Here is a 26,356-nt window from a genome sequence, read left to right on the forward strand (position 1 = left end):
TTATTCCATTTTTCGATCTTATTTCCATTACCTATTTCCATCTGAATTTTGTCCTCAATCAGTTACTATCCCATGTACTTCTCCTTTTTCCAGTGTCTTATTATTGTCATAATCTTTTATGCATTAATTTTAAATTTAAATTACTTCAAAGACTTTGATCATTGTGTAATTATGTGAAAGTTTTCACAGCTATCTGATATTTTCTATTTTTGCATTAGGTCAATTGAATTCTATTTTCAGTCCTGTAAATCTGCTGTTATTAATCCTCCCATATAAATATCATGTGCAGCATTTTAGTCCTGAATTGAAGTTGTAATTCCTAAATTTTTTATTAGTTCCAAAGGTAAAGTCTACATTAATCCCTGATACCTTTAAATCCTTCCCTGCAGCATGTAATTCTTAAGGGCTGGTAAAAGGCTGAAGTATCTCCCTCATCATCATCGAAGACATCTTCTTTTGTAAGTGTTCAGAATTTTCTTTTGATATTAATCCATTATTCTTTTGTTATTTTTTCATTATGTGTGTGCAAGTTTATTTTGTGATGAACGTGTTTTTTTTACAAAGCTATTGCAATCAAATTACTTGCACTATAGCCTTACTTGTGAGGAAAAATACGACAGAGATTTTTATTAAAAGATTAAATATTAATCTTGATTTGAACTAAAGTGGTAATGTTAAATGGAAATAATGAAATTTGGATGCTGACTCCACAGAAGGCTCCCTCCTGATGGTTATAATGAAAGGGAATTTCACCTCATCTCAAGAAGTAGAAGCAAGAGGATCAACTTGGGTCATTTCAATGGAAAGGAGAATTGCAGTAGAAAAACCTGGGTGAAAAAAGATCCCATTTCAGTATCTGCTTAAAAAAATACAATTATACTGCTCTCAAGGGCTTGCACCAGTTGATGGAAGTCCACAGTTTGCTGATCTACACCGGGATATTGTCATTCATTTCCATATTTTAAAACACTTGACTTCTTGCAGCAGCAAGTGGTACTTAACAAAAAAGCAAAAAAAAAAAAAATTTCAAAATACCCTGGTCAATTTGTGCAGTGTTTTATTGGAATGATGAAATGGCTCTGTGGTTTTACTGGCCAAATATATAAATGTGAGAATTTTAAGAAATTAATTAATTTTTATTCCAAATATGTATTTCAAACCTTGTTTCAATTTTGAAACAATTAGGTTTCACTGTAACTTCCACATCCACCAAAATTGCCAGATATTCCCAGTCCCAAATTGATCAACACGTTTGATATATTCCCATTAATATTCTCCACTCGGAAATGTGAATGGGGGACTATTTATTCTTTTGAATAAAATTCAAGTTTCAATTTGTGTCATGAATGTTGTGATGGACCCTGCGAATGAAAAACTGAACCTTTCAGTGATATAATATATTCAATTACACTATGCACAGTTTAGTGTGCACAATAATGTCTTTTTAGTAATTGCAATGTTAACATAATGAATTCACTCAATGAGTTTGGGCTAAAATATAAAAATATCTCATTCTTATTTAATCAATTTTATCTCCTAATCTTGCAATCTCAAACAGATTTAATTCGAGCATGAACATGCTGGACACTTTGTTATTAGTCCAGATGCATGGTTTGCTTAAAAAGTAATGGGAAAAGCCTAGGGAAAATAGATTTACATATATGCAAGAGGCTCATGGACTCCATTTGATATCGTGCCATGGTGATAATTCTTTGAGGATTAAAACAAATCTAATATATGCATGTACTGCTCCTCTTACTGTGTGTAGATTGCACAATGTTTCTCTCCAGTAGGTGGCTTTAAAACAAGCCTTAGTTTCTCTTGCCTAAAATAATAATATTCAATATTTAAGTAATAGGTGTGCCAATTTTGTAAGGGAATGAATTAATAATAATTGTCTAAAATATAAAAGATATCTCTTTCAATCATCACATTTTAATGCTATTGGTTAACTTAATGCAAACAAATAGAACTGAAAAATGAGTGAATTCTTCCTGTACTTGCATCCACAGGGAAGGAATCTCCAAATTGGCCAAGCACATGTCAGTCTATCAACTTGGGAGTTGTTTTCTTCTAATATATAATCCGGATGGTCTAATCTGTTGATACAGGCATTGGAGTCTTGAAATACTAATATTCAATATTAAAATAATGCATGTTTTCACAAGTAGTAAAGGCTGCTCACACATGAAGCTGTGCACCAAGGGATACAGCCGCAGGCTGAGCAAATTAGTTTGGAGATTCCTTTCCCGTGGATGCATATACTCGTACAGAAACAATTCACTCATTTTTTAGTTCAATTTATTTGTATTAAGTTAACAAATAGCATGAAAATACAATGATTCAAATGGACATCCTTTAAATTTTAGACAATTATAATGAATGAGTGTGGATGGTATCCCTAAGAGAAAGGGCATTCTGCCGCTGGTCAATCTTTCTATCATTTCAATTAAAATGCCAATATTTCAAAGTGAAATGTAAGGTGAAAATTTTAAACTGAAAACCAAATATTAATTTAAGATAATCTTGGATTTGAATTCAAATTTCAGATAATGCCTCACAAATCTAATGTGGTCATTGATGAAGAGGTTCCACAAAGAAAGAAGAATTTATTAAAATTCTTTAACATGTAAAGTGTCAAGGAACTTTTCATCATGCAGAATAGAGGTAAATAGAATTCCCCAATTCCTCTTGAAATATTTTTGTGGGGTGAAGCCATGCTCCCATTAGAATGCAAGCAAAATGCGGTAATCAAGGTGGAAATTCAGTGGTGACCAAAGACGGCATCCAAATGATAAGATCCCATTAATTTCCACATGGAAATTTCATTTCATAGCTGTGCTGGTGTCTGTGAAGAACTCTTTAGTCTCTTGAGATAGGCTGGAAGAAAAGTGCCCCAGCTACTCATAAAAAGTAGTTATTGCCAACAGAGGAGACTTTCTTGCATAAGAAAATTTCCACTTACTGTTTTGACTCAAATAATCGATGGGGATATCACAGAAATATCCACCAACACCAATAATTACCCATACCCTTTGAAGTGAATGTCACGTCACATTAGGAATATATACATGTCCATCCAGGTAGAGTGAAAGAATAGCCAACTGGAATAATCTCAATTTTTAAGACTATCGATTTATTCAAGTTGAAAACAAAGCAGGTCTAATAGTAACAATTATGGAATACGTTCACCATGTTTCACTACACTCCTTGTGGTAACTATTCATTTTCTATGAGAGGCTGTATCTACAACCGTACTGTGTATTAGAAGGAATATAGGTGGGTGATCTCAAGTATAAGGTCTCCAATTTGTTTGTAAATAGAAAGAAGCGTTTATTTTCAATCATTAATACGTGACTCATTTTAAAGCTAATACATTCCTCTACTTTTTTACGTAATCGCTATTTTGTAGTGAAGACTTATGCACAAAGTGTACATTATGCATGGAATAAATATCTCGAAAAACTTAATCACACAATGGAATCAGTAAAGAGGAAAACGGATGCGAAACTGTTGGTGCATGCTCGTAGTGCTCCCTGTCAATCGTCTAGATCCCAGGGCACTGAACTGCAGCAGAGACTGAAGGCCGCTTTCTTTACGGGCCCGGCGCCCCTTCAGCGGCGGATACCGTCATTCGATCGGCCGCCCGTATCATTTTATTCTTTCGCTTACGTGGGAGAGAGAGACTCATTTCGGGTGCTGTGCCTGACGCTGCGTCTCGTCGTAGAACGGAAACGCGATGACTTTTTTACGCTTACTTTTGTTTCTAGTCTTTCGGTGAGTAAACGAATTCGCGTGCGGAGCATGGGTGGGGCCATTAGCGGGGCGTGCGCGATCGGGAGCCTATTGAGGGGGAGCCTTTTCACCGTAAAACATCTAGTATTTGGAAGGGGTAGGTTGAGGGTCATCTCTTCACTCGCCTGCCTCGTGACCCACACTCGATCGCGCGGCAATACTTCCTGTTGTTTGATAATGGTAAAAAAGAAAATTGCTCTTAATATGTATTAATATGAGCATTAAAATAATGAGTAAGTAACAATATTCCTTACTTTGAGAGTTAATATTAATTAATCATCCAATAAGCAAGACAAATTTTATTTCCAATATAAAGGATGCGTCTTGGTGCGAAATATTTTTACCTTAACACTTGCTCATTTGCTATTACTTAAATATTTGTATATTAAAGTTTGGAAAATGTGAGAGTCATTTTTATTGAGACCCCCCATGTCCACCAGAGCAACGTTCGCCACACCGCTCCGAGGAATACATATGCCCACACGCTGAAGAGAAGAATCAGCAAAAACTCTCCAAAATTGTACAAATGGGAAAACACCCCCGATTTTCACGCTTCGACCAAATGAAAAAAAAATTAATACCTCGTGAACAGATTGACTTGCGCTGACGCACAAACATCTTTTGGCGGCGAAATCAATGAGTAACGTCACGAAAAAAGGAAGTTTGGAAAAATATGTGATTAAAAATATTTCATTAAGCTACATTCACTTCGTAATACCGCGATGCCGAGCCTGTCGCACAAATGCGAGAGAAGGAAGGAAAGCTGGAGAGGAGAAGGATTCACAGAGGCCAAGAAATACTCGTGGGTTAGTTCGAAGGGGCGCACTGGAATATCAGCGGGGAAGCCGAACGCTCGCTCAACTTGCCGCCTTATGACATTCCACGTCAAATTTGCGGCTTCGACACTGGGTGGTGGACCCCCGAATCGCATTTATTTTACATTACGCACCGATAGGGCGACGGCGAGACTAGGGATGTCCTCCCCTCACCCCCCCTCCCCTCCCTCCGACGGGAATAAGTGCATCGGAAATCAATTTTGAGTTGAACAAAAACACGCTCGTGTCGGATGATGAGGCTCCCTCCTTTCTACCCCTCCCTGTCCCCCTCCGCTCTGGGTGTTGAAAGCACACCACGTTCCCCGACACGTGACCCGCCCCACCTCCTCCGTCTCCGTTCACGCGTGGAATTCACGTGTCGGAGTCAAACGTCGAGCGGCCCCGGCGAGAGGCGCCCCTCTACGTCACCGAGACGCCCCCTCTCTCGTTCCCCTTCCCCTCACTTCCTGTGTTGCCTCTCATTTCTCCCCTCCGCTCGGTGTGCGTCTCCTTCCCCTCCCTGGCCCCTCTGCCCTCCCTCCCTCACCCCCCGGGACACCCACAACAACAGAGACAGCCCGGGACTCACGTGCCGCGAGGCGTGCTTCTTCCTCCGCCGCCGCATAGAAGCGCCCCCTCCTTCGCCCTCGCCTGCATACGTCCCCCTACTACGCCCGCCCCGCCAGGTATTCCCTCCTCTGGTTTTTTTATATAATCTGTTAGCATCCCCCACCTCCCCTGACGCGCACCTCGTCCACGGGAGACAATCTCTCTTCCGCCCTATACATTTACTCCTCGTCCCTTTTGTCATCGCGGGTACTTAAATAGTCTTTCCCAGAGGGATTCTAACATCCGAATCACGAATAATGCGGCTCGCTGAAAAAGAGGGGCTTCGCCTCTCTTTACTTCCTCCCATCCTCCTCTTCCCACGGGCGTTAATCTCACCCGCAGGCACCGCGACGCAATTGATATACTAACTAAGTCAGTTCGTCGGGGTCAATTTCCCGTCATAATACATAAGTGATGATGATGATGATAAAGGGGGGATTGACAACGTGACCGAGCTTAGTTTGTTAAAAAAATAAAGAAATAATCGTTTGAAAACTTTAATGACCTAGGGATCGGTAAGTTGCGTTGTCCTCAGATGTATCTCGATGTTGTCGAGGAGTTGCACGCTTATTTACTCATTACTGTAGTCCTGGAATTCGTAGCGTTTCTCCAGTTTTTTGTTTTTAATTCGTATGATGATTTACTCCTAAGTTATCCCAATCAACCTTGATATTAGCGTGATGTGATTGAGGTTATTTTGTAGAAGGTACCCAAATGGCTAAATCCTTTTCCCCGACTCCTCCCAGTTTTTACGATTTTTACTCTCTGAATATATCAGTTTTTAGAGTAAATACCTTAACTCAACACATAACCGAGGTATTTGTGATTTATTATTCCGTTTAAAATTAAATAAATACTTCATTTTCCTCAAAATATTTCTGGAAATGTCGGTATCCAACACGAGCAAAGCCCGAATAGCTTTTTCACTTTTCGAAACTCTTTGCTAAGTCGTAGGCATAGGGCGGGTATAGGATTTTTGCGAGGGGAAGGAACTACACAAAAGTATGTGTGGTCAATACATTTTTCGATCATATATTTAAACTAAATATTTTTCCTGTGTCAATATCATAAATGAAAGTCTCACTTAGAGATTAAAAAATTAAGTTGGGAGTAAAGAAAAGAGGAAATATCTCTTGAGCACAGTTACTTAAACATTAGCTAGAAAATTTATCATTTTTATCGATCGAAATTTTGCCCGCGGCATTTGAAATATTTTGTATCTCTTCAAATATTTAATCAAAATTTTCACCCTTCCTTACTTCAGGGGGGTACTCCCTCCCGCTCTCCCCGTCTGTATCCGCTCCTGATCTTGGGCTCTAAACTCACTAAAGACGATGAAATGAAAGATGGTGACTCCACAAATTTTTTAATATTATTTATCTTTTCAATCAAACGAGCGTGCGTGCAATCGGCTGCCTCGTCGTGCGTAGTACTGTCAGGAATTAGAGCGCTTCAAGTGCATCAGCGCTGGGATATCTATCGTCCATACATCTCCGATGGCCTCGGTCCGATCCCGCAGATGCCCGTGGCACACATTTTACCCCGGGAGCATATTAATGGGAGGGAGCACCGTTCTCACTTCTTCTGTCGATCATTGTTAGTTGCCGCGCGAGCATGCTGTGCGGTTGGGTTGACAATCGCCTCGTGCCTGAGACCCCGCCGCACGCGTGCCCAAGGTTGCTGACCCCCCCCCGTGGGGGTGGAACCCCCGCCGGCCGAGGGGCATGGGGGCCTGCAAGTTCCCCCGAACCAAACGGGTACGGGGCGAGCGTTAAAAGTCGAATTACGTGGGTATTTATATTATGACTTCCGTTTGAAAAAGGATATGTCACTTGAAATAGGCGTCCGTATGTTGGTTGCTTTTTTTCAACCTTGTTCTGAATTTGTCAACTTTTTATGCGACATCGATTCACCCGATTCATTCAACACCATTCATCCATTGCCATCAAAATTTGCGATTAACGACTGTATCTATAATATTGGTCGAAATGTTCCCGCTTAAGACTTTTTTTTAATACACCCTTTACGATTTTTTTACTTAATGTGAGCTGGTGGCTGGAGTCTTAAATGTGATCGTGATTTTTGCGAATCTCTTCATAGGATTTCCGTTTGAGTTTTGATGCTCTTCGCGCATATTTGTAAATCACAACTATGGTAAAATAATGTCAAACTAGAGCCACTTCACGGTATTTTTATCAATTCGTCCACAAAAATCCTATTAGGTCAATGTTTGAAAACCTATCTCAACCCGTAGATTACCGATAGTAATAATAATTTTGTACTATCATCGAGAAGTAGAAGTAAGAATTAGCAAATGGCTATTTTTCTACTTTCAGCTGTTGGAAATTTGACTTCAATACGAGAACAGTCACCTGGCATTGAAAGAGATGACTTTGTCGGATATATCCTAGTCACGTGAAAGGTGCAAGTATCGCTAACCACACTCCTCCTTGGAAAGCAAGTGTTTTATTTCTCAAACCCTCCATAGATTTCCTTCGGCTCCGCTTCGGAAAGGTGAGTGCCAATTGTCGAGTCGCATAGTGTGTGACCATATTGGAGATGGACTCCTCTCGCCCGCCACGCCCATTATTCGTTGGAGTCGCCCCTCCCCGAGGAGATCCCCGGAAACGGGAAGCCGAACGGGCGTGTCTCTCACCCCTTCCTCCTGCCGCTTCGAACCCTGCCTCCCTCAGGACCCCCGCCGCATGGCCGTGAGCATCATGATTTCATTTCGGTGTGCCCATCAGTCGTGACGAGCCTCCTTTCCCTCCCCCCCCCCACGGTGTGTCGTCACGAATGCCACACTTAAACGAGGGGGTCTGGTACGTAGAGGCGGCGGAGGTTACGAAATGACGGCCCGGGAGAAGCGCCGCCTCCGGTAAGACGATTCACCGTCTTGCGAAGGGTTTCGCTCGCAGCACGTGTCTTCCTTTGCCAAGATTAGGAAGAAGCTGATTATGCCTCGCGGAATGGGGAAGACACTCCGGTGTGTCACCCACGGTTATCGCACACGAGAGTCGCCTTTGGATGGAAATGTTGCGATCGGAATGAATTTTCTCCCTACCCACCTTTCTCCTCTGTTTGATAAAAACTATGACCATTTTGAAGAAATGACCGTTACCCTCGCCAGGATTAATTAAATGATATCTACCATATTTTATATTGCGTATTTTAAAGTGCCGTTTCGGGAAATTTCATAACCGAATCTTTTAAAGTCAATGCTTCATAGTCACACTTGAGCGTTAAAAAAATCTGCATGCGCCGGAGGATAATGTTTTATGAGTTTTAATTGTTCCGATGATAAAAAAGTACGGAGTGAAAAAGGTGTGATAGCAATACAAACTATGGCGATATCTGTCTGATAACGCCATAGCGTCTGATGCTCTGCGGAGAATTGGCTTTTATGAATAATTACTCGGATAATTGATTGAAACAATCTGGCGCGTTTCTTTAGTAGGGTGTGACATTTGTTTCGATGTAATTTTCGCAATCGGCAATGGTTATTATAGTTCCAAGCATGATAAAGTATAGGAGTTAATGCTAAACTTGGAAACATCGCCGGGCGCATGTCAAGGGAAGGGCGTGCGTGGAGTGAGTCGAATGATGAGGGGATCCGATGGAATAGGGGTCGCTGCGATAACAAGGGCTGGAATGTATGGAGGCAGGGGAGAGACCGATGCTTGGGATGTGCGAGGGGTGGCGGCCGCTTCTTATCACGTGGATGAGCGCAAGGGAATTTATGGCACACCGGGTAGGGAGGGTGAGAGAGTTAGGGAAAGGTTTCGCCTAGGGACGAGTGCCCCGGAGAAACAATGCAGCGATGGGCCAAGAGCCAGGCGAGGAAGCAGCCTCATTGAAATGAAATAAAATTATTAACTTTGTAATTCCACGTACTTTATTTAAAAACTCGACCCAGGTTTCGACGTTGAACGACATCATCAGGTGGTCCTCATAGAAGCAAACTTGGTATATATACCTTTTGATCGAGGGAGGGGGGTTAGTCAGAGCGAGAGGGTAAGGGAGGGTGGAGGGGTAAAAAGATTAAAATGTACGCATAGCTGGGAGGAAAAGAGAATTGCATATTTCGGTGCCAATCGTTGACTAGGAACAGTGATAGGAGTGGGGAGTGGGAGGGATACAAAATTTCATCCTTGCAACGGACGCATTTCAAAATTTTCAGCCGCTCCAAAGCATTGAGCCGTTGACCTTTATTTTCAAAATGAAGAATTTTAGTCAAAAAGTCACTTTTGTGGTTATTTTTGATGAGTTGCTTCGGAAAGAGAAATGTTATGTTCTCGTTCTTTACACATGCTTGATGTTCTTTTATCCTTCGGAATTGGATCGCGTGCAGCGCAGAGGGTCTAGATTTTTAAAACGTTGTTATAATAAACTTAGTAGCTTATCCATAATATTAGAGCAGCTAGGCTGAGAATCACTCAAGGAGCGAAGGTTAAATTACAGATTTGAAGCTTTTGTATAAATTGGAAGGAGGTCTGTTTAGCAGTGATGTTGAAATTATATTATCACCCCCATCGCACTACGGTAGGAGAAATCATGCTAGTAAAATTAGAGAGATTAAGTGTAGAACAGATAGATTTAAGACATCATTTTGTCCACGAACGATAGGGGATCATAATAACATTGTTCGACCGCGGTAGGGTCATGTTTGGTTAAAATTATTCTGGTGTGCATTCACCCCCTGCCACACACCCTGGCGGTGGCTTGCAGGGTATATATAAATAAATAAACAAGTACAGTTTCCTTTTAGGCTTCTTATTTCGGACCCCATGCAGCGAAAACTTAGCTTTCACTGCCCTGTGGTCACTAATTCCTTTTACAGTTTATATAGCTTAGACTTTTTCGGAAATATTCTTTGCTAAAAAATCCAGAATATTATCGCCCCTAGTTGGTGAAGTGGCAAGTTGAGTCGATGACTTACAGTACAAGAATTCAATAGCGATTAGAATATATCTTTGTCTTTACCGCCCGTTTTAAAACTACACTCGTATGTGCTCCAGAAAATAGATGGGGCATTGATATCTCCACCGATTATAACGTAACGATCATTATGTTGGGGATAAAAAACCTTTGATTTGCTGATCTAATTCTAGTGTTGAATTACCTTTGTCAACTGGCGGTCTGTAAAATGCGCATGCGTATATTCTTTTGGATTGAAGACTTTTAATTGATTATCAAACGCTTTCTAAACCATCACCCGGAATTACCTCAGCCCCGCTGACACAAGAATTTTTAACTGAAATGAAGAGACCGGCCCCGATTCTATATGTTCAGTCATTTCCGTAAATGGAAAAGGCTTTTGGGAAAATCTCACATTCGACAATATCAGGGGATAACCAGCTTTCTGTCCCAATAATTAATTCTGCGCCTGTGATTTAAAGAAGGTGATGGCATTCTACGACTTTGTTTTTTAAACTTCGACAATTTACTACCAATACAGATAATATTCCCTTGACATAACGGTTTTTTGAATTTTAAACGAGGATCGTCTTCATATTGCTATTGAATTCCTTACAAAATTTTACGTCCGATGCTATCTGATGGATGTTAAATGAACTACTGTTAGCACTGATCCTCACTTCCTTTAAAGCTACATAATTTGGCAAAGAAGACTTAAGAGACCCACTAATTGACCCACACTCTGACCTACACTTTAATCTAAAAAAAGTCTGCAATGCTCGAATATCCTACCCGCTACACACCTGGCGGCCTCAGACGTGTAGTGAACGCCAGAAAGGTTCAGGGGGTTCCAACACGATTGGATCGTCGGATGAAGGTCGACGAAGGACGCCCCGATATCCCTGCAGAAGGCACACAACCTCTGATTGATGCCTTCCACTCGGCTCCAAACCAGTGGTCCAGAATCAATCCTCGGGACAAGGCTGCAGATCGAGAGCGTATCATCAACCCTCTCGACACCACCCACCCGCTTCACTCCGAGTTCAATTCCCTGAGGGAATTCAGAATCTCCTCAAATCCACGGTCGACGGCATCGTTGACGCCAAAATGAGCCATGACCCGCAGCCTAGAACACTTCGTGCCCGCAGCCGCCGCCCCAATCGCCTTCGTCACGTGGTGAACGCCGCCAATAGGAATGCACCATGCAGTAAAGCGCTGCCTCACACCCTAATGGTCTGCCCTCTCCCGCAATGGGACCATCACACGCCTGACGTTACTGCTGCCTATCACTAGAATCCCACCCTTTCCACTCTGACGGTTCCTTCTGAGGGGTGATCTCACAGGGGCAGATATAGGGGTTGCAGATACCGCAGTACTATCCTCCGATAGCACATGATGCCGGTTGGGGACGGAGATGAGATTTTCCTTCGCATCTCCCATCCCTCGCCGCAGCGTTTACTTTCCTCGGCGCTATTGCGCGAGACAACCTTCCAATCCCCCGGCTTCCGGGACGGCACCTCTCCCCCATCAAACGATCGGACTCCGGGCGGCCTCTCGATCGCTCCGCCATATGTTGCATTCGGACGAATCCGTGCGGCCCTATTGGCGTGGCGAGTTTTCGCAACTCCACCCAGAGTCAGGCCCTTCTGCGGAAGAGCAACCTTCCCGTCAACCTTAGACCGAAGCTCAGCCACGATACCCTCCAACGCAGCGATACGGGCCCATAGAGCCACTCATCGGCTCAGGCATGCATCGCGACAGAAGACCCAGTGTAAGCCATCCTAATTCTATTGAAAATGCCAAATTCAAATGGGCTGGGTTAAAGCAATAAAAGTTCCAAATTTAATAAATAAAAAAACTCCTTAGGCTCAACGAAGGCTATTTTATTGTGCAAATTGATGTTACTGGCCTGCTTAACTAACAAAAAAAATCCACTAGCCATTTAAGATAATGGATGAAAACACAAAATTTGAGACCGATTACAATGCATGTAGACGGCGCGCGATTGAGAGCGATTACAGTTAAGCGCGGGCGACGCTCGGTGCAGCGAGACTCCCACAATCGACACACTTGAATACAAAGTTACACACAAAGTAAACTCTCCTCGCCGCAAACCAGCAAATATTTCGCACACACGAATAATAAACGTATTGTTATGCACTTTTCTCTGTAAAATAATGGTATATTAATACAATAAAATATAAAATATTTATCGCTACAGCTACAGAACAGCCATTAGTCGGTCTACTACACAATTGGATAAATGGCAAAGGGCAGGGGGAAGATTCAAGCCAGAGCTCGCTCAGGCACGTCTGTTACAAGGATGAACTGGCCAACGAAATGTTTTGGTCCCTCCCACTCCTAGACCGACCACTCATCCAAGTCAACGATTGGCACCGAAAGATGTAATTTTCTTTCCCTCCCTGCTACGTGTATATTTTAACCTTTTTACCCCTCCACCCTCCCTCTCTGACCAACCCCCTCCCTCGATCAGAATGTTACATGCCAAGTTTGCTTCTACGAGGATCACCTGATGATGACGACGTTCAACGTCGAAACCTGGGTCGTGCCTTTGAGTAAAGTGTGTGGAATTACAAAGTCAATAATTTCATTTCAATATGTTATGCAAATGCCATAAAGCTACGCCGGAGACAACACATTTTTGAGGAAGCAGCCGTTTCGAGTGGCGTTTCAGCGAAGCGATGGATCGTCATTTATTCGGTCGAAGAGAGTAGTGAGCATGGTTGAAAATATACTAGGAGTGACGATTAATCACCCTCTACTTTTCCTCTAATCGCAGTATTGGGGCAGGGTTACGTATTTTCCCTCGTCCAAGAAAAGAATGCTCTTACGAAGAAAAATATGTCTCACCATGTTGATGCTCTTTAAGGAGGAAGCTGTACGCCCAAGGAATAGGGACTCGGCGTCTTCAGACCCGGTGCTTTTACTTGAAAATGCATTGGGGACGGACTTTCTTCGAAGAAGCTGAAATGACAAGGCGGGAGTGTGGACAGATGGTTGGAGTGAAAGAAGGAAAGTGTTGGGAACGAAATTAGCAAATGAATAGCCAGTCATCGAAGGCTGCCAATACCAATGCGATGTTAGTATTCCTTTGGAACCGGGTTCCACTGGGCCCATGGAGTCATCTCGCCTCTATAAGGAATCGAAATTGGCGGACATGATATAGCGAAGGGAACCTGCGCGCTGTTTAGATTAAAGTCGACGACGCGCCATTCGAATTCATCGTTGATGATTTTGATGGGCCTTCGGTGATGGAGAAGGGAGAGGACTGTGTTGCAACTTACACACGCTGCCACCTTTCAGATCGGCTCACGATGGCCCTCCTCAGTGGGGCAGCCAGAAGGGATCTTTCGGGGTGAGGCCGCGGGGCGAAGGGGGGAAGGGAGCCCACGTGCCAGCTCTGTCCGGGAAAACCCCGCTGAGGGAGGCCCGCAGAGCTCTGTCCTGTCACCACTACTCTTCTCTGTCTACGTAAACGACGTGCCACGAAACCCCGGCACTGAACTCTACTTATACGCCAACGATACCACGATCACGGTACAAGCCGCTTACGCGCCATGGGCCGCTGATAGACTACAGTGTCACAGCTAGATACCCTGAATGAGTGGCTGATTGACTGAAACTTACAAGCAAACGGAAAGAAAAGCGTGCACATGACTTTTTTCAGGAGGCCATGTCATGAGTTGGGCCCTCCCTCTTTCTGGGTAACGAATGCATCCCAAGGAAAGAAAAGGTAAAATACCTAGGAGTCGTCATCGATAAAGACCTCAGGTGGAGCCACTACATCTAACACGCCATTGGGAAAGCAACAGCGGCAGTGCTACACCCCATCCTGCAACCAAGAGCTCAGCTCAACCTCAAAAGAAAAACAACCATCTACACGGCAATGATCCGCCCCCTGCTAAGCTATGCTGCCTCGGTCTGGCTTCAAGCCGCCAAAACCCAACTACAGAAAATACAAACAACGGAGAATAAAATTATAAGGAGATTCGCCGGAGCCCCATGGTACGTACGAAATAGAGAGCTAAGAAAGGACCTCATTCTAACAATAATTCTGACCATCGCAAAAGAAATGGCCTTGAACATGGAAGCATCACTACGAAGCACCAAAACACCCCTGCTGCGAAAGCGTCCGACCAATCAGACGTGACCTGACCTCCTGACCAAACTATATAAGGCGGCCAAATACCTGAGTAACGACATGCCCTGAAGACGATGGACGACTCGGCCATCGAAACGTCGGCAAACCTACGAACGTGGACCCGGTGGGAGACCCGAATAATCTTGGAAAACATTATTCGCCGGGAAAGTACCAGATCATTCAGACCAGTTCGTGTTTGGCGCAGGCCAAGCCTTGGCGCAACACGATAACAGCTATAGAATCGATCATGGTACGCTATGGTTTCAGGACCAGTGGTTAGTATATTAGCTTGCAGTTGAATCACTGATATGCGCGTGATGATGAGTGATTCACAATTTGAACCCGATCAGATGACGAACACTTGGAAGAGCCAGGGATCACCATTTGTGCGGGTCTGTGCTTCAAGCCAATAGAAATGATTCCAATTCAGTGGGTAAGGTGGCACACGATAACCCCTGTGTGAAGCGCTCGACCCATGAGACAGGATGCGATACAACATTGAGCGTTGCATGTTATAATAAGTAGTAGGTAGGTCAGTGGATAGCGCAAAGTGAGGTCTTCATTTATCCGTAATCTAACCTTTATTGTTTTAATCTATAAGTCTAAATTTAAGAGGAAGGTTTTTTTCTTGGAATAGAGGGACAGAAAAAATGGCAAAAAAGCCATTGTCACACATCAGTTTTAAAAAATGTTTTAATCATTTGGAATGACCGCATTGAAGGATAACTATCTGCTGATTATAAAATAAGTGGTTTTCGCGAAATCTACTGCCAAAATGCTATCTACTCACTTAAGGATTAAAATATAGTAAAAAGACGTAAGACTTGGAGTACATTTTTCCGAGAATATTTTGAAAATAATTTTTCTTCTTGCCTATTTTTTGACAAATATTTCCCTTCCTTTCTTCATGGGAGGAGGTGACCCCCCCCCCGTTCTGACCCTACCACAATACCCAGAACAAGAACGCTGGGGCCCGCGCTGAAATGATCGACTCAAGTGCACCAAAATTCGAACGGGTAGCAATCGTAACAAGTGACCCCTCAGCTACCCGGTTGATCCCGCTGGGGATTATTTCGATCATTCTTGACCTTCACCCTCGTTTCACCCGCTGGTTGAGGACAAGAGTTACATTTGAGTGTATTCCAGGAAGGAATGATTTCTCCCACAGTCGGATTGCAAATTATAGAAAAAAGTTGCTCATCTGGTCATTCCTCGCGGAGAAGAGTCTTACACAGCTTCTGAAAATTTCATATGTACTTGTACATTACATGTATGACATTCGTTGACGCAAATTTTGGGTTGAATATTTTAACTATACAAAGGGACCGTAATTTAATCAATTCTTCCACAAAAGATCAAATTGCTCGCAAAATCTGTATCGGAGCTCTCACTTTATCACGATAATTTTGTCACGAGGCTTCACATACTCGCATGAAAACATTTTTGGTAAATTACTGAACCAAACGTCGAATAAAAGGGTATTTCACCTTTTTTTCGGTCCCTTTGCCTTGTCCCGGTGTCAGCGGGGTAACACCCTCGCTTGCCAACTCAGAAGTCGTGGGCTCGATTCCCGCCTAGGTGGGCTTCCCTCCACCTACGGCTTGGGTGCTTTCAGTGGTCTAGACGCGTATGTATGTATAGGGGTTAGACGGAAGAAGGGACTATCTATCAATTTCTGTCTGCATCTATGTATATTCGATTATAGCAATATCTATTCGATAAAGTCTCAATATCTTCACAATAAAAAAGTCGTTAAATAAATCGATTAAAGGAGCCAATCTCGGTAGGAACCAGTAGAGGGCGAACGTAAAGTGCGTCTCTCGATTGTTCCGCTGCAATTGCCGAGTATTCTTGTTTATTCTATGTAGTGCCTGCGTGACGTCACTCGATGCCCCAAGATGCAGCCGGGCCACGTGCGCCCCGATCGCGCCCTCCTCCCCGTATCCCCCGCCCTTCCCCCCCCTCCCACACCCCCTACGTCGCTCTCTCCGGAGCCCGCGCGGTGTACTCGTTTAGAGATTCATTCTGAAATGCTCCCCTCCACTACTCCCACCCCTCCCCTCTTTCGCCCCTACCCCCCACGTTGTGCACTCGAGGAGGATACAACACCTCTCCCCCTCCCAGGGCTGCCCCACCCCGCCCTCCGACGACACCCCCCCCCCCCCCCGCTCTCCGCTCGTCTTGCCCGCGGTTCAACGTCGCCGTCAGTGAGAGTTCGCACCCAGCGCCGGTCGTATCGCTGTTTACCCTCGTCGTCTCACAGAGTCGCCGTCACACGAAGTCTACCGCGAGAGCGTACCCACCGCGGAGAGGGAGAGGCCGCACGAGCAGCCAGCCACCTGTTCCCGAGTGCACGTCCTTGGCGCCCCGAAGGTCGCTAGAGCTTCCCGCCGTTTCCCGTCCTCCTCTGCCGTCTCGGCGAGAGGCGCCCCCATGGAGAACGCCGCTTGGGGGGAAGAAGAAGACAGGAGCAGCAACCAGAGGTGAGAGTGCGGACAGGCGACCTTCCCGGGCACCGATGCCGGTTTGGGGCAGGGAAGGTGCGGAGACAAGTGTGTGTCTTTCGTGAAGGGGACGACCCACGTGCATTGCGGGAAGATCCCGTTTCGAACCTCCTCTCTCTCAGCACGGCCCCGGTGCCGAATCGAATCGTGGGGGGGGCGGATTGGGATCGGGTGTGTTTTGGTTTCTCGTATTGTGTGCCGACCGTTCTCACGTCCCGGGTCGACGAGAGAAGAGGGAGGGAGGGAGGGGTTCGTCCTCGAGTCACGAGGCGGGACGCCGAAGGACGTTTGCCGAGCGCGGCGGCAGGATGCCTTTCCGGACAACGGCGAGTGTGCCCCTCCTTCCCCGCGAGCTCTCTCTCCTCCCTCATCGGGCTCGAGCGGATCGAGGACGACGTCCGTCGTAGTAGTCTAACACTGTAGTCACCCATCCACGTGACCTCAAAGGGCGTCTCTTGCGGAGACCTCTTCTCATCTGCACAACCCCAGTGTGTGAAGACGCCTTCGTAGTCAAAATTTCGCGCCCTTTTGACTTTGGGGGCAGATGGAGGTGGGATGGTGTTCATTAATCCTATGCAAATCAATTCGAAGACATAAGGGAGGCACGATATTCATTTATGACAAGTTGTTCTACGCGCAGCCGCTAATTGTGTTTACATTAAATACGGTATTACTATCGTTAATGGCCACCCAAGTCAGTCGGCAGTGTTTCGTGTGTCTGGGTGTGTGTGAAATATAAGAGTGCTGTCGCGTAGTCAAACGCACGTGACTTGGTCGCTGTCTTGCTACGAATGCGTTTGATCGGCGGGAGAAATTCGATTTACTTACTGCGCCTTTATGGGTCGACTGCAGTGCATGCCGTCAAGTCAAACAAACAGATCGTAGCTTGCAATACCCGGCATAGAAGTTTTACCCCACTTCCCTATTTCTGGCCATGTGATCCGGATTAAAAGAGGGTGTGACTCAACGAATGAACTATCAAATGAATCAATCCGCTCGCTATAACGGCATCATCATTATTTCTCAAAACATCAGCTCGACGAATGATTGATGTCACCTTCGAAAGCAAGGCAGCCCTACCGTCCGAAATGTATTTGGATTTTATAGTTAATACCTTCAGTCGCAAACGTTTGTGAACTGGGAAACGTGCCTCGTCTCTATCGGGTCGAGGTTCGACGATTGGTTTTGTCGGGCAGGTGTGGTTCGCGGAGAACCCAGAATTTGGCTTCCTCCCAGTGTCCTCGGGTGTCGCGGGACACGATGGCTCTGCGCCCGTCACACCAAAGGACAAGCCGAGGAGGGTTAAGGGGCCAAAAACCCTCGAGAACGCATGCCTTTTTTCCGCGGTCGAGTCACGCGGTCAGGAACGCCTCAGTCGCTTCCCTTGCAACTACGTACGTGTATCGAAATCGTGAGCCGTTCCCCGTGTTCGCCCCACGTGATTCCTCACTTGGGAATGGAGATTATCAATTAGCTCTCGGGGGGGGGGGGGGCACTCGAGCCGAAACTCCCCCCCGCCCCCATTCCCCGGGTGCAGGTGATGTAAACCCGTGGCAGCGATCAGCGTCGGATCCTCTCCCTTTTGTCTTTTGGGGATGTCCTCGTGACTCCCCCTTCCCCGCGGTTCCTGCATCTGTCGTCGCGCAGGGCGGCGACGGAGGGAAACGTGCGCCCCCACGCAGCTCTCTCCGTCACCCCCCCCCCACCCTCCACATCCACCCCTACCCCCTCCACATCCACCCCCCACACCCCACCCCTCCTGGAATCTTTTTCTGTCTCCCTGGTAGCGAAGGAAAATCGGCGATTGGGATTTTTTTAATTTCTGCACTCCGTGTGTCCATACAATTTCCATCCCGCCTTCTCGAACCCCTACCTTGTCATCTTCATTAGTTTTCCAAATTCCAGAAATCCCTAATGCCGCATTGGTCGCCGCGTGGAGGGCTGTGAGCATTCGAAATATCCGGTCACCCCTCGCCATTTATCTCCAAATTTGACGGACCAATGATTCAAATTAATCAATTTTATAAAATGAAAACAAATAATAATTAATGTTAAAAAAGTAATTTTACTGAACGAAAACGTTTTATTTAAATTTATAAATTAATTTAAACATTCAATTATCTCAATCATTTTGTAATGATATTTTTCGGTATATATTTTACAAGATGGCGTATTCATTTGAAATATTGGCAAATTTGTTCATTTTTTCTTGTCTAATTGAAGATCAATGAATAATTTCAGCACTTATATCGTCGAAAAGGTTTGTGATCCTGAGAAACACGTACCAACTCAGTATTATTTTGATCAGTTGTCGTGAGACCCCAAGAAGTCGTGGGCCCATAGGCCTAATCTGCGTAATTGGATATCCGACAATGGACATCCCCCACCCCCCTTTCCTGCGCGACCACTGACCACTTTGACCCGTTTTTAATAGACGAATGTTGTATGCCCTTAGTTATTTTCCATTGCGCGACGGGGGTGTCACGTTTTTTTCAACTCAAGCTCTCGATGGGAGGAGGTTTTCGCAACCGTGTTTTCCACCGCCACTTCCCATAGGCCGTAGAATCTGAGCCCTCGCCTCTAGAATATTGAGGAGCGTAATAGGACGCGGAAATTCATGAATAATTGGTTCCGGGAAGGATTATAGAGAGGGCTCGACGGAATTCGCAGTTGGGAGGAGGAATGAAGGGGTGTGACTCGTGCCTTAATAAATCTCTTAACGAGTCATTCAACGTGACCGACATGAGCATAAAAGCTAGGCGAGATCATGTAAATAAAATTAGAGGGATTAAATGCACGAGCGTCTGTTCTGTCCGTACGAATCTATCTGTTCTCGTAGAACAGATAGATTGTAATATGTCATTTTTGCCACGAACGATGAGGGATCTGGATAACATCCGATCGCGCTGGTGGTGAGAGGTATTTTTATTTTTTTTTATTGGCCTATTTTATTGTTTTTATCTCGCCCTTATTGTTACCTACAGCTCCTCTCATATTCGTTGAGAGGTGTATCTCGCTTAGATACCGTCGTCCTTTAGTATTCATGATCTTCCTCATTCGAAGTATTTGGTAGAAATATATTGTCACTAAAATTTAAGAAAACTTAACTTTTGATGTTAAATAATGTCGGGTGTGTAATAGCCCCCCGCCACACACCCTTAACGGTGGCTTGCAAGGCTTGCTTACGTAGAACATAAAAAGTCATGATTTACTCGGATTTACTCTTTCGGATTAAGTCCGGTGCTTTTATTGTGTGTGATGATGATACCCATCGAGTAGGTAATTTTCGTCATAGCATCTTCCATGAGCCAAGTGTAATTCATTGGGACTATTCTTAATTTAAGTGAAGTGGAGCATAATAACTCTATTGAATACACACGGACGATCACTAATCTTTATGAAAATATTTTTTTGCGTATCGGTGTAACGAAACATACGCCCATTCCTTCGTGGGGGGAGGGAACGATCGCCTCTGTGCCGAACAGTGCACGTAACTCGTGGCTTTGAGCACCATAAAAAAACCGTGAACATTGATCGGCTAAGGGTTTCCCTGAGTGAATAATTTTGAAATTATGGCATTGTGTTTGTGCAATTTAAAGAACCACCCAGGATCCAAATGTACTTTCCCGGAAAAGGTATTACAGTGGGTTGCCCTTGGTTTCAGTTATTTGATAACCGGAATTTTTCCGGGGTTTTATTTGTTTGATTTATTCTGATTTCAGAGCGGGAAGGGATTTGCTTTCCATGTGCTTTATTTGCACCTTATACTTAATTTGCAATTTATTATTTATTTGAACCCCACTGGATAAATTGGAAGGATTTTTCTTTAGCAGTGATGTTGAAAATGTATTATTACCCCCACCTTACTTGTTAGGAGAGATCATGTCAATAAAATTGGAGAGATTAATTGTAGAACAGGTAGATTTAAGATGACTTGGTAGGGTCATATGCAGGTTTAAATTACGATAGTCGGGTGTGCATTCACCCCCTGCCCCCCCCCCAAGCGGCGGCTTGCTGGGTCCTGAAATATCTATATAAAATATCATACTTCGGTGGTGATTGTCGACATGGATTGCCTATAGTTTGAACTATGTAATAAGATACACAAATGGTCACTTAAAAAAAAATAACGGCGTATTTTATATAATCGTTTTGCAGAAAAATAGCATAGGATTGTGAAACAATGCGACTATTTCGAAAATCATGATGCTTTTATTGACTAGAGGTGGCATGACCGAATTGAATATATTTATATTCATTAATAATAAATAGTACATTATAAAATAGGAGGAACTAATGACTGGCTATATATTAACTTTCATTTTGAGGAAATGTCAAGGGTAGCATGGGATGTAAACAGTTAGGGGATGAATTAAGGAGTAAAGGAGGTAAAGGAACAAGTGGAGGAATTCACGTATTTGGGTCGTGTTTAGGATGGTAATGATCGTAGCAGTAGGGATGTTTGGATTAGAAATGCGTTGGCAAAAAAGTATTTTCCGAAATGGAATTGGTGATAAGAACTTTTGAGATGACTGAACCGTTCAGAGTTAAAAATAATGGTTATTGAAGACTTTAAAATGGAGCTTAGTTCTGTTGAGATCCAGACCATGGATTTTGAGGTAATGAGAGGATGGGCGTAGTTTGTAGACTTCCGTGACTTGGATGTAGAGAATAATTGAGAAAATAAGTCGGACGAAGAGAGGAAGTCGCTGGGGCCAATCCGAAAAAGTGAGTGCAAGGTTATGGTTGAGGGGAAGGTTATGATGAAGCGGAGAGTAAGCGGATAAGGAGTATAAAGAACTGAGGAAGGACATAGTTTGGGAGAAATATTTATTATAATTTGGGAGAAACGGGAAGAGTACCGCGTGATACGTTGGGTACGAGGGTGGGGAGAAAAGTGTGTGCGTCTTTCGTGAAGGGGTCAACCCACGTGCCAAACGCGAAGGAGGTGAAGCTCCGAGGATCGTCCAGGATCACCGCGAATCCTCTTTCTCATCCCAGATTGAAGATTCTCATTGCAGATCCCCGCGGGGATGCCAGTGCGTGCAAATAGGGAAGTCCCCGAGGACAACCACGGTCTTTGTGCTCACTCTTGGAAGAGCGGTGAAATATTCAAATATTATTGTCTATTATTCTGGGAGCACTTTGGGATCCGCATGCCAATATGAGTAGATTGACTGATGGTGGACGACACGGTGAAGAAATATGGCCGATTAGTGTAATCGTTCATGCGCCTGCGTGGAGGATGTCGGATTGGATGAAGGCGGAGGACGCTAAGTGAGAGGAGGGTGGTGAGAGGGAAGGCGGTCGGAACTAGGTTCGGGAAACTGAGAGGTCAATCGAGTGAGCGGCTCCTTTTTGGGAGGGGTGACACGTGAGGCCTGGAGTAATCCCCCCCCCTCTTCGACTCGCTCTTGCATTCCTCGTGCCCTCAAGAGTACACGAATGCGCCCAGCCGAGAGCATTATCGCGTTTGTCAATAAGAATTAAATTCATTCCCAGTCTACATGACCTGAAAATTATTTTTCAAGCGAAACGTTACAATCTATTTATTTTACAAAGCAGCCAAAAACGGCACAAAGGCTTTTACATTGGCTGACAGGCAATACATATAATATACATTAAGAAAAAGAAAGGGTGGGAGCAATAACCAATAGTGAAAAATTAATAAAATAAATGTCAAGAACAGCTAGAAGAGGGCAGGATAGCACATACTATGCAGGCAGAGAGGGCTACGTTACTATCTGGCGTTTAAGGAAGGAGGTGAAAGCGGTGAGTGAGGAAGGATACTGAATGGTTAGGGAGTTAAATGCAGCGGGGAGTCGATGGAATAGGGAACGTTGAGAGATCGAGAGATGGAAATTTGGAATCTGCATCAGACTCGAGTTACGTGTTGGTCGAGGGGGAACACGAATTGAGAAGAGGGGAAGAAGGTCGTTGGTACGGAGAGTTCCGTCGAAGATGCTATGTAGGAATTTAATATCTCATAGCAATCGACTGCGGTAGAGATGGGAAATACCAAGGGATGGGAGGGTAAGGGCCCGGGTTGTATTTTTTAGGGAAGGGATGCGATAACGGTAAATGGCAATAAAGAAATTAAGAGGTCTGTTGAGTAGCTATAAAGTAGTTGGGGAGGCGATCGACCAGATTGGTGAACAGTATTCTAGAATTGGGAGGATAAAACCAAAAAACACCATCCTAAGGGCAAGAGGATCACGGCCATAAGTGTGGCGATAAAGTAGGCCGACTATTGCCATCGCTTTCCCGATAATCCTTTGAACGATCACGTCATTAAAATGTATTCACAGATATATATATATATATATATATATATATATATATATATATATATATATATATATATATGTATGTATATATAGATATATAAATGGTTGGTGGAATTGTCCCCCATTATCAACCACCGCGATCGATGCTCGATGCTCCAGATGTAGTAAGCGGTGGTGCGTAGGATTGTTTAGCCGCACCGCACTGGTGTCTCCGCCCTTGAGGTTTTCTCTTTCATCAGCTGCGCGAGGCATATCCGCCCCAGACACGTGACAAACTCCTTCCAATATGACGTTTTTGACTGCATCCATACATTCTGGTGGTCTATCTTTTCTCACGGAGACCCGGGTTAGTTAGATATTGCGTGGGTTTGCAACAGGGGTATAAGAATCTGTTATTGATTACCTGAATAATGCCACTCCACTCTAGCGGCATCCTCAGGGCCGGCCGTGCTTTACTTAAGCTTCAAGTTAATATATGGTGGTGTACTGTATCTGGGTTGAGATAAGAGGGGTGGCCATGGCCGCAACCCCGGTGCCCCTCCCATGACCCGCTCATCCCAGTTCTCCATTATCCTCCGCTGACCCATCGGCCCTCCCTCCCACCCTGCCGCCCCCACTCTTCCGCCCGCGATAGTTGTACAACTCCCGAAGGAGAGACGAAGGAAGGAATCGTGGCGGTCTCGTCGCCTCTTTGCCGCCTGCGTCAATCTGACGTCGTATTTCCTCCGCATCCTGCCGCCTTCGATGGGGGGCGCGCAGCGGAGATGACAAACATTGTAATTCTGTGATGGACGTATTCACATAAATCGTTGTGTAAATGAATTGCGTCGCTTGAGGGAACGTTTATACAGCGGCACGTTCGTAGCGGTTTGTGGGCACCTTACTTCCATGCTACATATATACTTATAAGTATACACACTGCACATGTACATACTTTACATGGAATTACATACTATACATATCTACAACTATATTATATATATATGTACACACTATATAAATGGTAGCCTGAAAGCCACCGCTTGTGTGCGCAGACTACTTTGGACACAATAATTTCCCCCCCTAGTGTGGTCGGATAATGTTATTATGTTCCCCTTTCGTTCCTGGGAAAAATTACTCCTGCTATACACTCAATCTCTAAATTTATTAACATGATATCCCCTACTGTAGTACGTTCGATGAGAAAAACAATTTTGTTTTATTTAGTATCTTGCGAGTCACCACTAGGGCTAATGGCAGGGGGTCATTACTCACCCATCACCAATAACGCCATTCCGCCCTAGCGCGGTCGGACAAACGCTATTTTATTCTGATCCCTTATCGTTCGTGGGAAAATGGCATCTTAAATCTATTTACTCTGCACTTAATCTCTCGAATTTTGTTGGTATGATCTCTCCTACCGTAATATGTTGGGGCAAATAAAACATTTTCAACATCATTGCTAAATATTTTAGTAATTTTTAGTACCCTGTAAGCCACCGCTAGGGTGTGTGGCAGGGGGTGAATACACACCTGACTAATTTTGACCCGAATATTTTACCCCTACCGCGGTCGGACGACGCTATTCTGATCCCTTATCGTTTGTGGAAACAATGACAACTTAAATGTATCTGTTCTACGCATAATCTCTCTAATTTTATAGGTATGATCTCTCCTACCAAAATACGATGAGGCTAATAATACATTTTTAACATCGTCGCGAAAGAGAATTCTTCCAATTTATGCAAGAAATTTAATCTGTACTTTAACCTTCACTCCGTGAGTGATTCCCAGCCTAGCTGCTCGAATATTTTGGATACTTGTTTAAAAAAGGGAATACAATGGCCTGAAGTCCGTGCTACAGAATCAATTAGCTAGATTTAAGAAAGATAGTAATCACAGAAATACTGAGTATACGTGGCATCCCTACCTTGAGATCACGCGCTCAGCAGTTAGCAATTTCATTCCCAGTAAATTTATAAAAGATAACACGGGACCTAGATGGTACAACGAGGATGATAGAAAAGCATTACGGCGTCAAAGGCTATGTCTATATATTTCACTATTTTTTCTTTCGAATTTGATCGTTCCCATCCTGAAATTCTCGTGTTTTGAATAGTTGTCGAGATAGGAATCCTAATTAATTGTGAGCCCCACGCCAAAGACATCAGAACTACATATGTACAAGCCGTCTGAACTATATGCCATGGTTAAACACTTTCCATCTTGATATCATTTGAGTAACTAGTGTGCAAAAATATTTTTTTGCATCGGAAATCATTTCATCATCCAGGATGTGACTTGAGAATATTCTGAGGAAACTGGTAATTTTCAACGGTTACTCTTGTGTAGTTCTTTGTGAAAAATGAGGATTTATAACTAAGTGTTGATTGAGTATGGATAGATATTATGTATTTTTACCAAACGCGTACTTGAATGGCTTTAATTTTGTTTGTGCATTCCTTTATTGCAGCCTGGGCAGGTAGAGTAACGTAATCCCAGATCCTCTTAAACTCTGGCACGAAGTCGCGCTCTTCACCTTTGGTGGCCTTATCAACACATCCAGTCATTTGCGAAAACAATTTTTGTAATGTTTATAGTCATAGCAAACCTTTAATGCTCGTTACAATACTTTGAGATAAGATATCACTCTTATTTAGTTCATTCAAAACGGTACCCATTCGATGTTTGTTCCGTTCAGAAGAGTTATTGCATTTCTTTCATTTGACCTGGGGGTCTGGTCTCATCCTGTATATGAAGCTTGTTGATCTAATATTTCCCACGGCGTCGAAAGGTAAACTCGAATGTCCTGTATTTTTCTGCAGGTGATTAGGTGAATGGTGTTTGAAGGGCTGAACTTCAGTTTTCTAACATCATTAAAAATGAATCTGATGCAAACCAGTCCACGTAGGAATTTGATTTCAATGGCTATAATTATTGTTTTGAACGCTTTGACGGCGAAGGTCACTTCGCATCAACAACCCCCGAAGAAATAGCATTTGGAAAATTCATTGTGTCCTAAAATTTGATTTGAGCCATCACCTCTCGCACTTCTTCGTTCCAATTCCAGGCGTTCCCTTGCAGTCGCCATGAAACTCTTTCTATTGCTTACCCCTTTTCTCACGTGCGTGGATCTCGGGAGTAGTGTTTCGCTAGCGGGAAAATATCAGAAAACTTAACAAATCAGACGGCGTTAACGTATTCGCAACCTCTTCAACGCAATGTAAGAATTCACTTCTAAGTCGAAAAGCTGTCGGTTGTCCTGTTACTCCGATCCGTGCAGATCGC

At 44.1% G+C, this 26,356-nt stretch overlaps 1 protein-coding gene across 1 annotated transcript in view; it reads left to right on the top strand.

Annotated features, from left to right (window-relative positions):
- Positions 1-16,514: 16,514 nt before the first annotated feature.
- Positions 16,515-26,356, top strand: part of cwo (transcription factor cwo) — a 43,227-nt gene continuing 33,385 nt past the window's right edge. Inside the window, exon 1 of the mRNA XM_071587407.1 lies at positions 16,515-16,781. Within this exon, the coding sequence (XP_071443508.1) occupies positions 16,732-16,781 (50 nt within the window). The 5' untranslated portion in view covers positions 16,515-16,731. The remainder of the gene's footprint in view (positions 16,782-26,356) is intronic.

This window comes from Hetaerina americana, unplaced genomic scaffold, assembly GCF_022747635.1.
Source record: "Hetaerina americana unplaced genomic scaffold, ioHetAmer1.1.p SCAF_3, whole genome shotgun sequence".
NCBI classification, from domain to species: Eukaryota; Metazoa; Arthropoda; class Insecta; order Odonata; family Calopterygidae; genus Hetaerina; species Hetaerina americana.